Source organism: Tursiops truncatus, chromosome 15 (assembly GCF_011762595.2).
Source record: "Tursiops truncatus isolate mTurTru1 chromosome 15, mTurTru1.mat.Y, whole genome shotgun sequence".
Lineage (NCBI taxonomy): Eukaryota > Metazoa > Chordata > Mammalia > Artiodactyla > Delphinidae > Tursiops > Tursiops truncatus.
Window position 1 is genome coordinate 41,200,620 of NC_047048.1, and position 17,669 is coordinate 41,218,288.

At 47.0% G+C, this 17,669-nt stretch overlaps 1 protein-coding gene across 6 annotated transcripts in view; it reads right to left on the reverse strand.

Annotated features, from left to right (window-relative positions):
* RALGAPA2 (Ral GTPase activating protein catalytic subunit alpha 2) overlaps positions 1–17,669 on the reverse strand; it is a 281,557-nt gene that overhangs the window by 244,523 nt on the left and 19,365 nt on the right. For all 6 annotated transcript variants that reach the window (XR_012326196.1, XR_002174846.3, XR_012326195.1 and 3 more), the window contains exons 2-3: positions 14,318–14,428; positions 9,092–9,144 (exon numbers count right to left, since the gene is read on the reverse strand). Coding sequence is in view for 3 of the 6 variants with exons in the window: in XM_019927549.3 (XP_019783108.1) it covers positions 9,092–9,144; positions 14,318–14,428 (164 nt within the window). In the remaining 3 variants the exon portion in view is untranslated. The remainder of the gene's footprint in view (positions 1–9,091; positions 9,145–14,317; positions 14,429–17,669) is intronic.

A 17,669-nucleotide genomic window follows, 5' to 3' on the forward strand; every position in this document is an offset into this window, starting at 1 on the left:
CCATTGAAAATGGCTCCTTTCAACACAGACACTCATCTCAAATTATTAACACGCTGTAATAAGATAATCAAATTGTAACTGCAAACAATGCATTCACAGAATTCTAGAAGGGACTCGATGTTTATGCTTTGCTTCCATCTTCCAGTCTGCGGAGATCATAAACATTTCATGATCAAAAGCAGACACCAGGATAACCATGTGCTACAGAAACAGAAGACCCGGGCCCTGTGTTCTGTTATGTCCCCAGCATCCCGTACAGGACCCGGCACTGAGGGGCGATTACTGAGCTAACTCACCACCACAAACAACATCTGAGACCAGGGAGAAAGGGCACGACGAGCCACCCAGCCTCCACCGCAACTCCGGCCGAGGAAGTCTCAGGGGCTGTCGGGGAGCAGGTCACACTCTGCCGTGACAGGAACGTCACCACCTGGAGTTGCCCCCAACCAAGGGCCCAATGTTGATAAAAACAGCAAACATGACTAACGCTATGAAGAAAGCCAGAGCAATTCTATGTCTCTATATGATCACTTTAAATATATGTCACACATTAAAGTAAACCCCGATGTCAGAAAGATGACCAAGTATCCTGGTCATGCTTGCCAACCGGACCTCAGGGCAGCTTTGGGGATGGAGAGGAGTATCTGTCGGCCCAGTTCTCCGGGAACTGTGAGCTGACCCTGACTTCTCTCAGCTGCAATCAGTCATTTAAATTTACGGCAATGACCGAGGAGCCGCATTCAAAGTTGGAATCATTCCTTTAAACAAACAAGCAAAAAAGTCCATTGAAGCATCCAAATCTTTGAAATTCTCAGTAAGTACTTAAATTCCAAGAATTTAAGAGGAATCTGTTTTTCGTGTGCATTTTATTTGTTCTTGTCCCTCCTCCACTCACCAGCAGTAAAGTGGTCCTTACGGGAAAAAGAAATAAAAAGCACTAACAGTGTGAGAGGCCCGCGAAGTCCTTCCCCTCAGCGTGCGGAGGGCAGCAGCCCTGGAGGTTTTCTGCACGCTGGACAGTCTGGAATAACTAATGACAAATAAAGCAGGGGCGAGCAGGGCTGTGGAAACTAGTTAATTGTAAAAATACAATTCTGCTGCCTTGCTCTGTGTTATTTGCTCAGAAGAAAAGAGGGTCGTGACTTAATATCCTGCAGGTCATCTGCCCTGAATGCACAGACCTGGCCATGATTCAGTCCAAGCGTTTCCCCTGAACCTCCACAGGAGCTTCTAATTTGTTTTCATTTTCAAACAGTTGGAAAAGATAAACAGTTCCACCAAAAGAAGAAAGATGGTGGGGGAGGAGGAGAGAAGTTGGGAGGACAAACATCTCAGCATTGCTTATAATCCTATTATATCCATAATTCTAGTTTCTCTTCAGGCAATTCTTCTTCACTGTTAATATCTGGAGCAGAATGAGGTAATTAAGAGTGAAAAGATAAATAAATGTGTGTGTGTGGTAAATACAGTTAATCCTCAAATCGCTGGCTGGCACAGGGAAAGCAACTGCACAGAGCGAAGACCAGCACATCATGTCACCTCCTCTCGCACAACCCCAGGCACCTCACCAGTCCAGCTGAATTATCATCATCTGGGAAGCTACTAGAAGTCCTTTCCCCTATTTTGAGGAAAAGAATCTGAGGCTGAACCCACTTCTGTATAAGCTCCCTTGGAACACTGAAGAACCGGAGAGCCTGGGTTGAATTCCATTAACGTCAGACAGAGATTCCACTAGAGCCCTGGATTCCCAGCCGGTCAGTAACAATTCCCCAACATCAGCGTGCCCAGCAAGGCTGCCACCCCCGAGTGCCCTCCAAGCCAGCATCACTCCCACAGACGCTAGGTAGGAGGCTTGTCAGACAAACTGTCATCTTTGCTGGTAACGGAAAAATAAAACCTAAGGACCCCAGCATCACCCCTCCTCCTCTGCTGGCCCCTGAAGAAGCCCCATATCACCTGCGCTCTCTGGGCAGCTCACCGCTGGCTCTGATGTCCAGTCCTCTCCAACCAGAACCTCCCACCGCAGGAAGGGTGAGGACCAGCGGGCACTGCCCTGGGAGGACACTGACAGTGTTTTCTTTATCTCGATGGGTGGCTGGAGGGAAGGGGCAAGATGAAGTACAAACCCATTTGACTGTCCCTGGTTTATACTATTATTTTCATCTTAAAATAAGCATGAAAAGGGGGCTTCCCTGGTGGCGCAGCGGTTGAGAGTCCGCCTGCCGATGCAGGCGACATGGGTTCGTGCCCTGGTCTGGGAGGATCCCACATGCCGTGGAGCGGCTGGGCCCGTGAGCCATGGCCGCTGAGCCTGCGCATCTGGAGCCTGTGCTCCACAATGGGAGAGGCCACAACAGTGAGAGGTCAGCATACCGCAAAAAAAAAAAAAAAAAAATTAAATCAAATCAAACTGCTTACAATTAAAATTTATGTTGCCCAGTCACACCAGCCACATTCCCAGCACAAAGTAGCCCATGTAGCGAGTGGTCACCTAGCTGCATGTAGAATATTCCCATCGTCCCAGAAAGTTCTAGTGAACAGAGCTGCTCGAGAGAAGACAGCAACTGAGGTGTTTAGATACTCAAAGGCTGATCAAAGTGATTTGATATTAAAACTAAATAAAAGCATGAAACTAAATTTCATGCTGAAAAAGACTCCCCCGTGAACTTCTTATTTTGAAGACGTCTTTGTTTGGAGACTTCCATCAAAGCTACCTTTGTGGGACCCTAGGCTGCTGGCAGAGCTGAAGAGCCCCCAGACCTCATCTGGTCCCACCCCTGCCGCAGGAACGCGGACCCCAAGGCAAAGGAAGGTTCCTTGCCTCAGTCAGGGCCGCACGGCGCGCTGTGCCAAAGCCAGATCCAAACCTCGCCAGCCCTTCTGCTACCTTTCTCTCATCCCCTTTGTCCAGGGACTTATAGGCAAGGAAAGAAAATAGTTTTAACAGAAAAATACCACATAAACCCCATGGGAGATAAGTCGAGAATTTAAGAGGCTTTAATCCAACAATAAATATTAACAAGTGCCAATCGGTGTGGGGCACACAAAGGATTACAAGGGGCCCCAGGAACTTCCTAGTCTCCGTAGGAATCTAAGACACCTGGAGGGAAAACCAAGAACATCCGGCTGTAATGCAGCGGTACCAAGTGGGAGTGCATTATACAAGCTGACAGAAGAGAACGGGCACCTCTAGCTGGAGCTGCCAGGAGAAACGAGGGGTCTGAACACAGCCTGAAAGACTGGGCCGGAAGAGCAGGAGAGCAAAGGGCAGGCCCTGAAAAGAGAGCTGCATACACCAAGAGGTAGGAGTGAAACTGTGCGCAAAGAGGCCAGGGGGCAACAAGCCAAGTGCGGGTGACAGTGCTCTCATAGAGTGACCCCAACAGCCAAACAGGGAGCCCCAGGGACTCCGAGTGCGAGACCAGCTCCCGCCACACTTCACAGGATAACAAGAACCCGTTCAGCCTCTAGGAAGGGAAAAAAGCAGGGTTTATTTAATCTGGTGGGGTAATTTAGATAAATTCAAAAACAAGGGATCTAGAAATTAAATGTCCGTGTATCTGTGATTTCTAACTCTGTGATAGTTGAAAAACAGATGAATAAGTAGCATTCTGAGGCCAGGATATGTGTAAGTTTTAATATGAAATCTCTTCTGCTGATGTACATTTTAATTGGGGACTGGGAGGCTGGGGAAATGCCCTGCTATCAAACTCTATCCAAACTCCCCGATTTCTCTACCAAAGGGGGGATGACATACAGCATGGCAGACGGCCTGAAACACCATCTAAGAACTGTATCTTCTTGTTTTCTGTATTCTTTTTTTTTAACATCTTTATTGGAGTATAATTGCTTTACAATGGTGTGTTAGTTTCTGCTTTATAACAAATTGAATCAGTTATACGTATACATATACATATATCCCCATATCTCCTCCCTCTTGCGTCTCCCTCCCTCCCACCCTCCCTATCCCACCGCTCTAGGTGGACACAAAGCACCGAGCTGACCGCCCTGTGCTATGCGGCTGCTTCCCAGTAGCTATCTATTTTACGTTTGGTAGTGTGTATATGTCCATGCCACTCTCTCACTTTGTCGATGCTCTGACACCTGGGGTCCCGCTGCCCTGGCAGGAGCTGCCCTCCCAGGTTAGTGAATTCCTGGGAGTACCTGCCAGCACACCTTTGATATGCAAAGCAGCCAAGCCCAAATCCACACCTCAGCCACCTCCTTTAATGGGATCTCACACTCTGGGACACTATCCCCTGCCCGCATCGCCTGGCGACCAGGTACTGAAAGCTGGGGGCCGCAGCAATTATTCACACTATCCAATCCTAACCTGCTCAGCCTGCTGGCAACCTCGCCTGGCCCATTCCTTCCTGCAGAAACCACCTCTCAGACAGAGATCCCACTAGAGCCCTGGATGCCCTCTCTGCCTGCTCTTTTCACCTTGGAGCTTCTCTTTATGGCCCTACCTGACGCGCCATGCCTCCTGCTTCTAAGGCACTGGATGCACTGTAATAACGTCTTCCTTCATGCCAATCATTTTCAGGTCTGTGTGTCTTACCACACCTGATTAAAACAAATCCCAGGAACCATGAACACCTCTCAACTGCTGAATGCAGACGCTGCTCAAAGTCAAGTGAATTATTTGATCTTGAAACCCATTCACCAGGTGCCTTACACTGTTACACCAACCCTCCTTTTCCCCTATGTAGGCAGCCACCTCAAGGGCCACCATCTAAGTGTCACTTCTGAAAAGGGCCTTTCAGAATTTTCTGACTCATAAGGTGGTTACTGGAGCACTGACATATCCATTCTCACCACTGGACTCTTCAGTTTACCATGAAACGTTAGGATGTGCTCCATGAGAGCAGGGCGTTCCATCCATCCCACTGCCCATTGCCATACCTCCAACACCTAGAAGTGTGCCTGGCACACAGTAGGTGCCCAATAAATGTGTCTAATGAATGAATGACCTGTACAAGAATAGGCATGTGTTGGCATAGGTGGCCCATGGAATACAGCTTGAATATCGAGACTTCTAAGTGGTGAGCAGCCTGGCGCTGAGTTAAGGAATGGGTTCTAGAGTGAGACCAGAGGTTAAATCTCTATCTACCACTGGACAGATGTGCAATCTTGGGCAAGTCACCTGACACAACCAAGCCCCCAACCTTCCATTGATAAAAACTGGAAAGACTGAACCTATTTCCGAGGGAAAGGATTAAACAGGATGGCCTGAGTAAAATATTTATATTCTGGTCAAGTCAGCAACGTTGATTCATTTGATGGGGTACCACACCATCATCCTGCAGGCCCATCTGAAACATATGGCAATGACAGATGAAATATCTTTTTAAAAGAAGAGTAAAATTAAGGAGCCGTAACCTCAATTAGACGTGACACACATCTCCATGAACCAGCAACAAGAGAAACTCCAAGTGGTACAGAGATTTGAAGCCACAGGCAACGGTAGCTGGAGGTCAGCTTCTGAGGGGTACAGTGCTGCCACCCAACATAAGGATGGGAAGGTCCACCCGCTGCCTGAAGGAGACTCGGCCTGGGCTGGCAGCCTTGACTGTCGCCACTTGCTTCATCCGAGCAGTGTGATGTCTTCGGTAGCTCACTACATTGAACAAATGACTGCTTCCTTTCTCAAAGGTTCCCTTCCAACCAGCCCTGACTCACAAAGCAGGCAGCAGCTCTCCTAAGACTCCTTTCCTGCCTTCTTAACTCCCTTACCTCTGCACTTTCTTTCAATCCATTTCTTATTTATAGACAGTCTTTACATGGTATCCCTTCTGTGATTTAACATGTCTTAATAATACCACTTCTTCTAAAGGAAGCCTTTCCCAATTATTTACACCTTGATAAGTAGTTACCTTCAAATCCTCATAAACCATCTCTTTACGTGGCACTAACTTGTAGAAGGTAGCGATGAAGTTACTTAATTCTCAGAATGAACCATACAAATTACAACCTACCTTCTGAAGCGAGAGACAGAGAGAGAACATAAACAAAAACAAAAGCAATGCAAGTTCATTTTTCATTCATATTTACTGTGCCAAATGAAGGTTTTATGAAGCTTTGAGTAATATATATTTGTTCTCTTATATAGGCAACACATCCCCTGTAGATGGTAATGTATGGGGAGTAACACCCTCCTTAATCTAGACTTTCTGGACACGAGGAGAAGGTGTTGAAACCCCCTCTGTGTGGGTACAGGACCACAGGCTCTGATGGGCTTTCCTGTTGCAGGACAGTGACAGCAAAGGTAACTGTTATTGGGCTTCGGAGGACACAGGGAAACTAGCAAGGGACTTAAAAAGCAGTGTGAGAGGAAGCAGGAGGGGAGGGAACACCAAGTACACAGGAGGACTTATGGACATCTGCGCGCTCCAGACACCTGTGCCCATCCCAAGGTGGGTGTGAGGAACTGAACCAGGGATGCCAGTAATGAACCAGGACCCTCAAGTGGAGCCAAAGTGATCCCAAACAAGAGCACTCCCAGACCCCCTGCAAAAGCAAAGACAAACCCTCCAGAAAAAAATGGGATTCAAACCAGACCCCTAGCAAAAGCAAAGACAAACCCTCTGGAAAAACAGGATTCAAGCAGAGTAAATCTGCATCCAATGAAATCTGATCTCAAAATCATATCACAAAACATACAAGAAAAGAAGCCATCGTGAGAGATGGTAGAAATAACCAACAGCTTTCGACAACCAAAGACATACTTCGGATAGAAGAATGATCAGATACAGAGCACGAACTCTTCCATTATAAATGTTTCAGAAAATAAAAGATGTCTAAAAATGAACAAGGATCAAGAGACCATCAAAAGCAACCAGCCACGTATGAATATCAAACCAAAAGAAGTTAAAACATAGAAATTAAAAGCTCAATAGCACAGTGAAGCAGCAGATTAGACCCAAATGGAGAAAGTGCCCTGGGGAGAGACAGCCGAGGCCGCCTGGCAGAGCACAAGGCCAGGAGACAGGGTGGGGAGGACAGAGGTGAGCCTGAGGGATGCGGAGGACAGACCAAGAAGTTTGCATGGGAATCCTAGAAAATACGGCCAGAAAGAAGAGGAAAGAGTCAATATTTGAGAAGAAAGTAGCAGAGAATTTTACAGACATTATAAAAGATTTGAATCCAGAAATATAGGAAGCACACAGATACAAAGCAAGAAATTTTCAACTAGACATTTCGTGGTGAGACTGCAGAACCAAAGGGTAAATTAAGACAAGATTGTTAAGCCAGAGAGAAAAGGCGTTTAAAGGAACAGCAATTAGACTGAGAACAGAGCTTAAAACTGCTGCGACGGCAACTGAAAGATAGTAAGATCATACCTGTAAAGTGTAACATAAATGCTTTTATTACTACTACTACTTCCAGTAATAAGAAATAGCACCAGTGTGGAGACAGCGAAGATTAATCGAAAGCAGATAAAATTGAAGGGATTATGTATGGCTCTTAAAAGAAGGACCGTGCCCATAAGTTTTAAAACTGGTGATAAGACCATATGCCTTGAATTCTTAGAAAAATATATAATTTACCAAACCAGAATCAAGAAGAAATATTAAACCTGAATCATCATAGAGTAATCCAAAAACTATTAAAGAAATGGAAGGAGTAGTTAAAGTCCTCCCACTAAAAAAAAACATAACCAAAAAAGCACCAGTTTCAGATGGTTTTTACAGGGAAGACTAAAAAAATTTCCAGGAGCAGATGAGTCCAATCTTATACAAACTATTTTATATAACAGAAAAAGAACAGACACTTCACAACAGGTCCTGTAACCTTTGTAACAGAATCATTCAAAACAGTATGAGGAAAGGAAATCCAGACCAACCTCAGTTGTGAACATACATCCAAAAATGCAAACATAATACTAGCCTTCCCAAAACTCAGAACTGGAATTCACCACATTAATATTCATGAAGAATCGTCTTAATCAATGCAGAAAAAAACTTTTCAAAACTTCAAAACCCATCTATGATTTTTTATAAATCTTACCAACCTAGGAATAGAAACAATCTTCCTTATTATGATAAAGAGTAACTACCAAAAATTTACAGAAAACATTATTCGTAATGATGAAACATTAACAAAACTCTCTTTAAATCAGAAACAGGAAGACCACCTTTATCATTCCCATTTGCCAGCACGCTGCAGGGCCGAGCCAGTGGAGGAAGACAAGGAGACCAGAGTCACCTTTATTCCCAGACCATCTGCCTACCTACCAAGAAAACCAAAACCATCTACAGATGAAATGCTGGAATTAAATCATACATCCACCTGACCCGGCAGTGGGAATGGAATGAACGAACCAGCACTAGATTCAAACACACAGATAAAGGTTAGAAATAACGTTGACTGTGCACCAGATGAGACCATGTTTATGACACTCAAAACCAAACAAAACCCCATGGTGCATTGTTTAGGGGTACAAATGCTTGTGGAAAATCATCTTTGAAAAGAAAGGGAATGGCACAAAGGGCATGGCATGCCTGCCTTTGGAGCAGAGAAGGGATGGGGTCAGGGGAGAGGCAACTGCCGCTTCTGGATCTTAAACTGGGGGGAGGGCAAGGGGGGGGGGGACAAGCACGCAAGCTTTACCCTCACGCTTCAGAACTTGCATATGGGGACTTTCCTGGTGGTCCAGTGGGTGAGACTCCGCACTCCCAATGCAGGGGGCCTGGGTTCGATCCCTGGTCAGGGAACTATATCCCACACACATGCCGCAACTAAGATCCCACACGTGGCAATGAGGATCCTGCGTGCTGCAACTAAGACCGGGTGCAGCCAAATAAATATTTTAAAAAATAAATAAGTTTATATGACCTTTTCGAAGAGCAACTTGGCAATATCGATATTTAAAATGTGCATACAACTTCCCATCTAGGTACCCATACAGGAAAAATTCTCCCACAAGGAAAACAAATCAGAAGAACATTCTTAGCAGCATTGTTTGTAAAAGAGGAAGGCAGGGTATACATGTCCATCATTTTTACTTATCTTCAAGTAAAATTAAAGATCTAAAATACCATATTTTTGACAAGAATCTTAAAAGCTAAATGAATTAATAAAAACTTACTTCAAAAAGAAAGAGGATGGAGTCCAGCTCCTCCCTTTGTGACTTATTATTCCCTGGAATATATAAAAAAAAAATCAGTTATCATGACAATGTACAAATTTTAGGATATTAAAAATTATGCTAAAAGGTATCTTAAAACATTCAAGCCTCAACATACAGACATTCAGTCAAAGATCCCGGGAGGTGCTGTGCAGCCTGCGTTACGGATGCAGATGCGTGGCGGAGCCAGACTGCCCAGGGCCGCGTTCAGCAGAGCTGCTCCTTGCTAGCTGGTGACACACAGCTTCCAGGCTTTCTAAGTTTTAATCAACAGTGGAGCATCTTCCCCCGCAACAAGAGGGGTCCACTTCTCCAGCCCTTGAATTTGAGAGGCCCTGTGACCTGCTCTGCTCCCTGATGACAGCAAATGTGAAGCGAGCTTGAAAAGCCTTCCGCACCTGTGAGTGTGGAGCCCTAAGGCCACCGTGTGAAGGAGCCCAAGAGAGCCTGCCAGCTGGGGAAGAGGGGCCACATGGAGGAGCACTAAGGCACCCTGGGCATGGCTTGTTAACCAGGACACGTGTGAATGAGGCCACCCGCCACCAACTGGTCAGAGGCGTGAGCCAGCCCAAACCAGAGGAACTGTCCAACAGACCCAGAAAATCACAAGCTAAATGACTGGTAGTTGTTTTAAGGTGCTCAGTGTTGGGATGGTCTGTTGTGCAATTTGTTACACAGCACAAACTGACTGATGGTCTTGAACTGCTACATGTTCCTAAGGATAGAAGGAGCAAAGGCGGGGAGGGGGTGGCCTTTTAAAAACAGGATTCTAGGTTGTAGGGGGTTTTTCAGATATGGATTTTAATTTTTTTCCTTGTTATTGATCATACGTAATATCACATTTGTCTCCTCCACACACCTGTGAAAAATAGTGAAGTGGAACAGAGCTAGGAAGCAAGATAAAAATCACATAATTTCATATTTGAAATATCTACCACATTTGGCAAGAAAAAAAATTTAAGTTCAAGATTTATACCAATTTATAAATCACAGGGGAAAAAACTGAGAAATTCATTTAAAAAGAACACATGTTGGCATGCTGGGTACATGCCCACATGTGACCTGACCTACTAGAGGCTGGAGCAGCGCCCCTTGCAGGTCCTGAGCATCAGCTGTGTGGCCTCCCCCAGCCCCCCTCCATGCTCGGCCTCTGCCTCAGTCTCACAGGAACAGCCAGGGGTCCACACGCTCCTCTCCACGGCCTCTTCTTTCCATATGACCCTGTCTCAGCCCATCCCCACACCGGGCACCATTTGCTGCCTCCTGTTCCTCAGCCTGCGACCAGGGAAACGCGCCCCTAAAACCTTCCCGGGACTGCGCAGCTCCTCTGGCTTCATCCTCACAGCTTCGCAAAGACCACCTCCCGTGCAGCTCACTGTCTCACTGCCCGTTGCTCCATCCCTGTCTGTCTGCCTTCTGATCCCGCTGGCCGCTCAGAACATTCCTTTCAATGACAACACCCTTCCCCGTCCTGCTGGTACTCAACTCTCTGCACTGGCGGGCGCTGCTGACCTTTCATCCCTTGAACTCCTCTATTCTCAGGCTTCCTGGCACCCTCCCGGCTACCCCCCTTATTTTCCTCTGTCTGCCCAATGAAAGAAGGAATTCCCCCAAATCCCTGACTGCCACTCTCTCGCTCTGCATACACTCTCTCCCTTGGCAACAGGATGACTGCACCTCCCTTCTCCCAAGCTCCAGTCCCTATAATTTAACAGCCCACCTAAGCCCAGGTGTGCCTCGGGCCCCGCAGACGCAGACTGCCAAAAACCGGGCTCACCCTCTCGTCCCTCACACCTGACTCCCCTGCAGGGCTCCCTCTGCTGCAAGGGCAGCAGAGGAACCAGACTCAACATCCTGAAAGCATCTCTGGCTTCCCCCTCTGGGATCCCTTTTCCCATATCCACGTCTCACGATCGGTCGGTGCACCCACAGACCCCTAACACTTTCTCTGCCCTCAACTGCCACGTCCCTGGAGCAGGCGTCCCCAGACCTCACACGGATGACAACATCAGCCTCCTAACTGGTCTTCCTCCCTCCGGTTCACTCACCACATTATAAGACACTGTCTTAGTAGCCAATGTTTTCGAGAGCCCTGACCACTCAAAGAACGAAGTTCAGATGCCTTAACCTGGAATTGCAGGCTCCCCACGAGGCAAGCATAAACCTCTTTCATACATCTGATGTCGAGAGAAAAAGAAATGCTTTCCCCAGACATGCCCCAGAGATGGCCTCCCTGCCGTCGCTCATTCTCTACCCTCCGTCCCCAAGGCCACCTCGTCCCCAAACCTCCCTCATGCACTCTACGGGAAATCAGCAGCCACAGACGGGGTGTCTATATCTGACAACACATCTACTTTCTGACCTAGTCCACGGTGAACCACGCCTATGGCTTATTCCCTGACCCATCCGCAACTACCGCCACCTATGACGCATGTTCAGCAGCTGATACGTCTCCGGATTCCTCTCAGGAATCTAGCCCAGTGCCTTGCTCATCGTCAGCTTCAAATCCTGGATGGGTGAATAAATGAAGAATTAAACAGGAGAGGGAGACAGAGCTGCCAGGGCCAGGGTCCAAAAGGCCAGGGTCCACAAGGGCGAAAGGCACCCTTCAGGATGCTAAAGCATGGATGGTCTAGGCCCCAGGTAGAAGATGCTCTTGCCTGTGGGTGAGCAACACAGATGACATTTCAATGTCTATCCATCAACCTATCATCTGTGTTGTTTAGTTAATGGGAGAAATATGAAATAGAACAGTGCTTCTCAAACTTGAGAGCACATGAGTATCAGCGGAGGGCTTCTTAAAACACCAATTGCTGACTTTCCACCTGCAGAGTTTCTGATTCAGGAGGCTTAACGAGTGTCCAGGTGATACCCGTGCTGCTAGTCTAAAAACCACAAGGCGCTCTGAGAGCCACTGGTACAGGGAAGGTGCTCTGAACATGGCATCAAGAAGCCTGGTTGCAATTCCGGCTATACAGTTAACTAAACAATCTGTGTGGCCTCAGGCCAGTGATATAACCTCTCTGGACACGGTTTTCTCAACTCTAGAATGATGACTGTGAAAAACCCAATCTCCTGAGCCCCTTCCAACCTTAAAACTCTGTGGTCCTGACTCAGTCACTCAGCAGTCAGTCACCCAGAACAACGGCACTTCTGCCCAACGCAGTGCTGCAACTGTTTAAAACTGTGGTGGATATACAGGTGCTAACGTGCAAGGATTTCCAAAACACATTACATAAAAGTGAAAGATGATGATGATAATGACAGCCAACAGTTACCACGGACCACGTGCCATGCTTTGTCCTGGAATCCCAGGACACGTGTCAACCCACTTAATGCTGACAGAAGGAAACTGAGTCACAGATGAAGTAACCTGTCCAAGGAGAAACAGCTAGAAGGGTAGGGCAAGGACCCAAACCTGTCTGGCTCCCCGGGCTACTCTATCCTGCCACATAAATACAGAGCAGAATGTGCAGCGTGACTTTATTGGCTTGGTTTTCAAAGAATATTTCATGTAAGTATTGGGGTGGCCAAAAGTTTCATTCGGTTTTTTCCGTAAGATGGTCTAATAGCACTTAATTGTCTTAAACTTCATTCGAAACAATTTTGCTAGATTGTATTGTGACAGGTCACATCAGCATGCATTTAAAAAAAGACATCAAAATGGGTGAATTTTTGTGTAGCCATTTTATTATTGAAGATGGAAGAAAAAAGCAACATTTTTAGCATATTATGCTTTATTATTTCAAGAAAGGTAAAAACCCAACTGAAACACACAAAAAAAGATTTGTGCAGTGTATGGAGAAGGTGCCGTGACTGATCAAATGTGTGAAAAGTGGTTTGCAAAGTTTCATGCTGGAGATTTCTCGCTGGACGATGCTCCACTGTTGGGTAGACCAGCTGAAGGCGACAGAGATCAAATCGAGACATTAATTGAGAACAGTCAATGTTATACCACCTGGGAGATAGCCGACATACTCAAAATATCCAAATCAAGTGTTGAAAATCATCTGTACCAGCTTGGTTATGTCAATCGCTTTGATGTTTGGGTTCCACATAAGTTATGTGAAAAAAACCTTCTTGACCGTATTTCCGCATGAGATTCCCTACTTAAACGTAAGGAAAACAGCAAATTGTGATGGGAGATGAAAAGTGGATACTGTACAATAATGTGGAATGGAAGAGATCATGGGGCAAGCGAAATGAACCGCCACCAACCACACCAAAGGCCAGTCTTCATCCAAAGAAGGCGATATTGTGTATATGGTAGGATCGGGAGTCCTCTATTACGAGCTCCTTCTGGAAAACCAAACAATTAATTCCAACAAGTACTGCTCCCAATTAGACCAAATGAAAGCAGCACTCGACGAAAAGCATCCAAGGTTAGTCAACATGATCTTCCATCAGGATAACGCAAGACCGCATGTTTCTCTGATGACCAGGCAAAAACTGTTACAGCTTGGCTGGGAAGTTCTGATTCATCTGCCGTATTCACCAGATATTGCACCTTCGGATTTCCATTTATTCGGTTTTTACAAGATTCTCTTAATGGAAAAAATTTCAATTCCGTGGAAGATCGTAAAAGGCACCTGGAAAAGTTCTTTGCTCAAAAAGATAAAAAGTTTTGGGAAGATGGAATTATGAAGTTGCCTGAAAAATGGCAGAAGGTAGTGGAACTAAAGGGTGAATACCTTGTTCAATAAAGTTCTTGGTGAAAATGAAAAACGTGTCTTTTATTTTTACTTAAAAAAACCAAAGGCACTTTTTAGCCAACCCAATATGTATGGGCATAACCATAAACATATATAAACACAGTATATTAATAAAATATACAGGACAGTTTGATAGTGGTTGCCTCTGCACAGCAAGACTGGGTATCTGGGCAAACAGACACATCAGTTTTCATTCCAAACCCTTTAGTGGAATCTGAATTTTTTTAATGATGTGCATACATTACTTCTCTTTCTTTCTTTTTGAGTAAATTATGCCTTGGCCGCTGAGCCTGCGCATCCGGAGCCTGTGCTCCGCAACGGGAGAGGCCACAGCAGGGAGAGGCCCGCGTACCGCAAAAAGAAAAAGCATGTAACTTGTGGCACATGACACACACAACCTCTCAGAACTTCCTGAATGTTTATTTAAAAAAACAAAAAACTTTGTACATCAAAAACATTTTGTAGAAATTCTTACCTTTTAATTTCAAACTATTTTCCAGTGTTATAAAATTTTCATAGAAGATGAAATATATCTGAGAATAGTTGGTCTCAAAAAACTGCTTAAGATCACTTGCATCCACGTTATCTGCAAAGAAAAAGTTCCCATTTATGACAAACTTACACAACCATCAGAGTTCACAATCTTTTCAGAAATGAAGGAATGTAAAAACGAGCCATATCCCCTTATAAGACAAAACAAAGCAAAGTGTATTCCAGTCCACTTCTTTCTCCACCTAAGGAGAGCTCTGAGGTGGCCTGGGGCACCTCCCCTCCCCATCCCAGACCTCAAGGTCAGAGCCTGGGGGCACAGCACCTACGAGCAGCTAGAAGGCCAGGGGTAAGTGAGGGTCCAGGGAGGGACAAGACGACTTCCTGTTAGGGGTGGGGAAGTAAAAGTTCATGGAAGAGGTGGCTGCTGACCCAGACCATAAAGAGGGATGAGTCTGTACGGCTGAGAAACAACTCTGCCAGGAGCCCGGCATGACCCAGAATCTCCTCCCTCCCTCCTGGCTCCCGTGCCACCGCCCAGAGGACAGCAGGCCCTCCCCCGACACCTGCCCACATCCACCTGGGCCACTTGCCACTGCGTCCCTCCAGCTTCTACGTGACCCGCCCCACCCCTGCGTGGACACGGCGGACCCGCCACGTGCTCCTAGCCTCGTCCCAGCAGTGTGTCTCCCAGCTGCACCAGTGTTGCTAAACCAGGGCTGCGGGTGGATCGGCAGGTGGTGCAGGGAACTTAGCCCAAGAACAGCTTCCCCGCACTCCCACCACCAGCCCTGGCCCCCGCAGGGGCTGAGCGACAACACAGCCAGCATCCCTCGCAGCTCCGGTCAGTCTCCCACTGTCAACACACCTCTGTACAGGTTCCTTAGCAAACAAGGTTGTCTGTGCGTTTACAGCAGTGTCCTGACCAAGGTGTTAGCTCTTTGGAAGAATACACCTTAGGAAACCTCAGGAAAATTAAAAACAGCTTCCTTAAAGTTCTACAAGACTACTCAAGAAAATAAAGTGTGTTGCTATTCAATCTATAACAGAGTCGTATCAGCTTTGGAGGGTCCTAATGTGAATTTGTATGAACACACCCACTGCTATGCTTACATTCCATAAAGTTAACACTCTTGCTGGTGAGTCTAGAGTTGTCTCCCTCTGATAACTACACAGCGCCTTTCATGCAAAAATCTGCCCTGGTTCTTTGAAACAATGCACATAAGGTGTTGGTAAAGTCATAGGAACTGCCAATTTCACTTTCTGTTTCTTGCCACAAATTAACACTGAGCACAGAGCAGTGGAAGTTCCTAGCAACTAACCAGTTTACCTTCGCCCAAGCAGGTAACAATGACATCAGGGTCCTTAACCCATGTGAATATCACGATTCTCACGAGCTACACAACCCTGCCAAGGAATCCTCAAGTGCCTTCTGCAGGATGTGTCAGTTCCAAGAGAGGGCTTTGTTCATGCTCATGCCAACACCAACTGCTCCCGGGACCGCTGAAACCTCCCCCGCCCCCCAGGCCACGTCAGGGCCTCTGCTCTGGGGCCCACAGCCCTATTCCTCCCCGTCCTAGACGGTGTCACACTGTACTCCACTCTTGGTGCAGCTCCTGACTTGGTTCCAATGGAAGGGTCTGTCTCCTCTGTTAGAGACAGTCCCCACCCTCACAGACCTCCTGTGTGTCTCTGCATCATCAGGCACCCTGCAGGGAATATAGCATTTAGCTCAATATTTTCTTGAACGAACTAAATAAAAGAAACAGCCTATAATATACAATCACAGGACAGTGACCAGAACTTGTAACCCATCAGATCTCATGCCGATGGGAAAAAGTGGCCTGACCCTTCTTCAGATCCTTGGGGTTATTAGGAGAGAAATGTCAACCCTCTGCTGAGGACGCCCGATTCTCCTCTGCAGCCCCAGCTCTCGCGGCCCCTGCTCCAAGTGAGGGTCTAAAGGCTTCTCATTCTCACCCTCACTTTCTGCTCTTCCCGCAGGAACCACCCACTGCGCTGCTCAAGCCGAAACCTAGTCCCCATCCCGGCTCCTCCCAGCCCGTGTCTGGGGTGTGGGCTCCTCCACAGACCCACCAGGCACTGTACCCCCATCCCTGCCCACCACCCATCCCTGCCCAGGGTCCCCGCATCCCCACTTCCCCTCCACGGTCCCCTCTCCACACTGCCGTCAACAGTAAAATGGAATAAACCAAATCAGACCATTCTTTTACTCAAAACCTTCCAACAGCCTCCAGTTCTGCTTACAATAAAATCCAAACCCTTTACCATAGCCTGGCGGCCCTTCGGGCTTTCCTCCACTCAAGGCCAAGTCCGTCCCACACCACTCTCTCTGCGCCCTGCACTCTGGCCACCGTGGCTTCTTTCCATCTCCCAAGCTTCCCACACGTGTTCCCCACCCTGATCTTCATCCAGCTCATTCCCTCTCATCCTTCAGAGCTGGGACCCCACACAACCTCCACAGAGAAATCTAAGGAGACCCCGTGTCCCCAAGCATGGCCTCCATCACCCACCTCCTCCTTCACGGAGTCTGGCAGGTGGGCGGCCAACTGCTCGCCTGTGAATGGGCCGCAGCGAGCAAAGCATCCCCACGCTGAGGACGTGGGTACACAGGTACGGCAAGACAGCACAGAAAGGTTATGGGCCACCAACAGTCCACCTTCCCTCGCCTCCCCGGTCCCTCAGAAACACTCGAGTGTCAGCGACCTGAGCAAAGAGGGTCCTCGTCAAGGCTGAGGGGCTTCATGCAGACAGAGACACCCTCATGAGGCCAGAGTCCAGGCGGCAGCCACCTTCCTCCTCAGCCATTCACTGTCTTCCTTGTGGGTTAGCAGTGGATGGAGCTTAAAGTCCTCAGGACAAGACAAGCAGATGCCCTCCAGGTCACCCAGCACACAGTGAACGAAGGGTGTAACATCTGTAACGACTAGTTTATTTACCCACGTGAGGACTCCTCACTGGTCTGGGAGTCCCCTTCACGTGATCCCTGCCCACAGCACTTAAGATTAGTGGAGACTGTCTCATTTATTCATTTACTTCTCCACCGACCAGCACTCCACTAGAATGGAAGCCACATATGGGCAGGAATCACATCTGTTTTGTTCCCTGCTGTACTTCCAGCCCCAGGAATAGAGTTTGGTACCTGAAAGGTACCAAACAAAAAATAAATATCAAATATTTTCTATCTCTACTTCAAAACCTAGAATGTTTCCATGATGTCTTATTTTTGAAAAACAAGACTCATCAGATGAATATTTACAAAGCATAGATCTTGGAGAAGGCGGGCACTGGGAGTTAGCGTCCTGCAGAAGGGAACA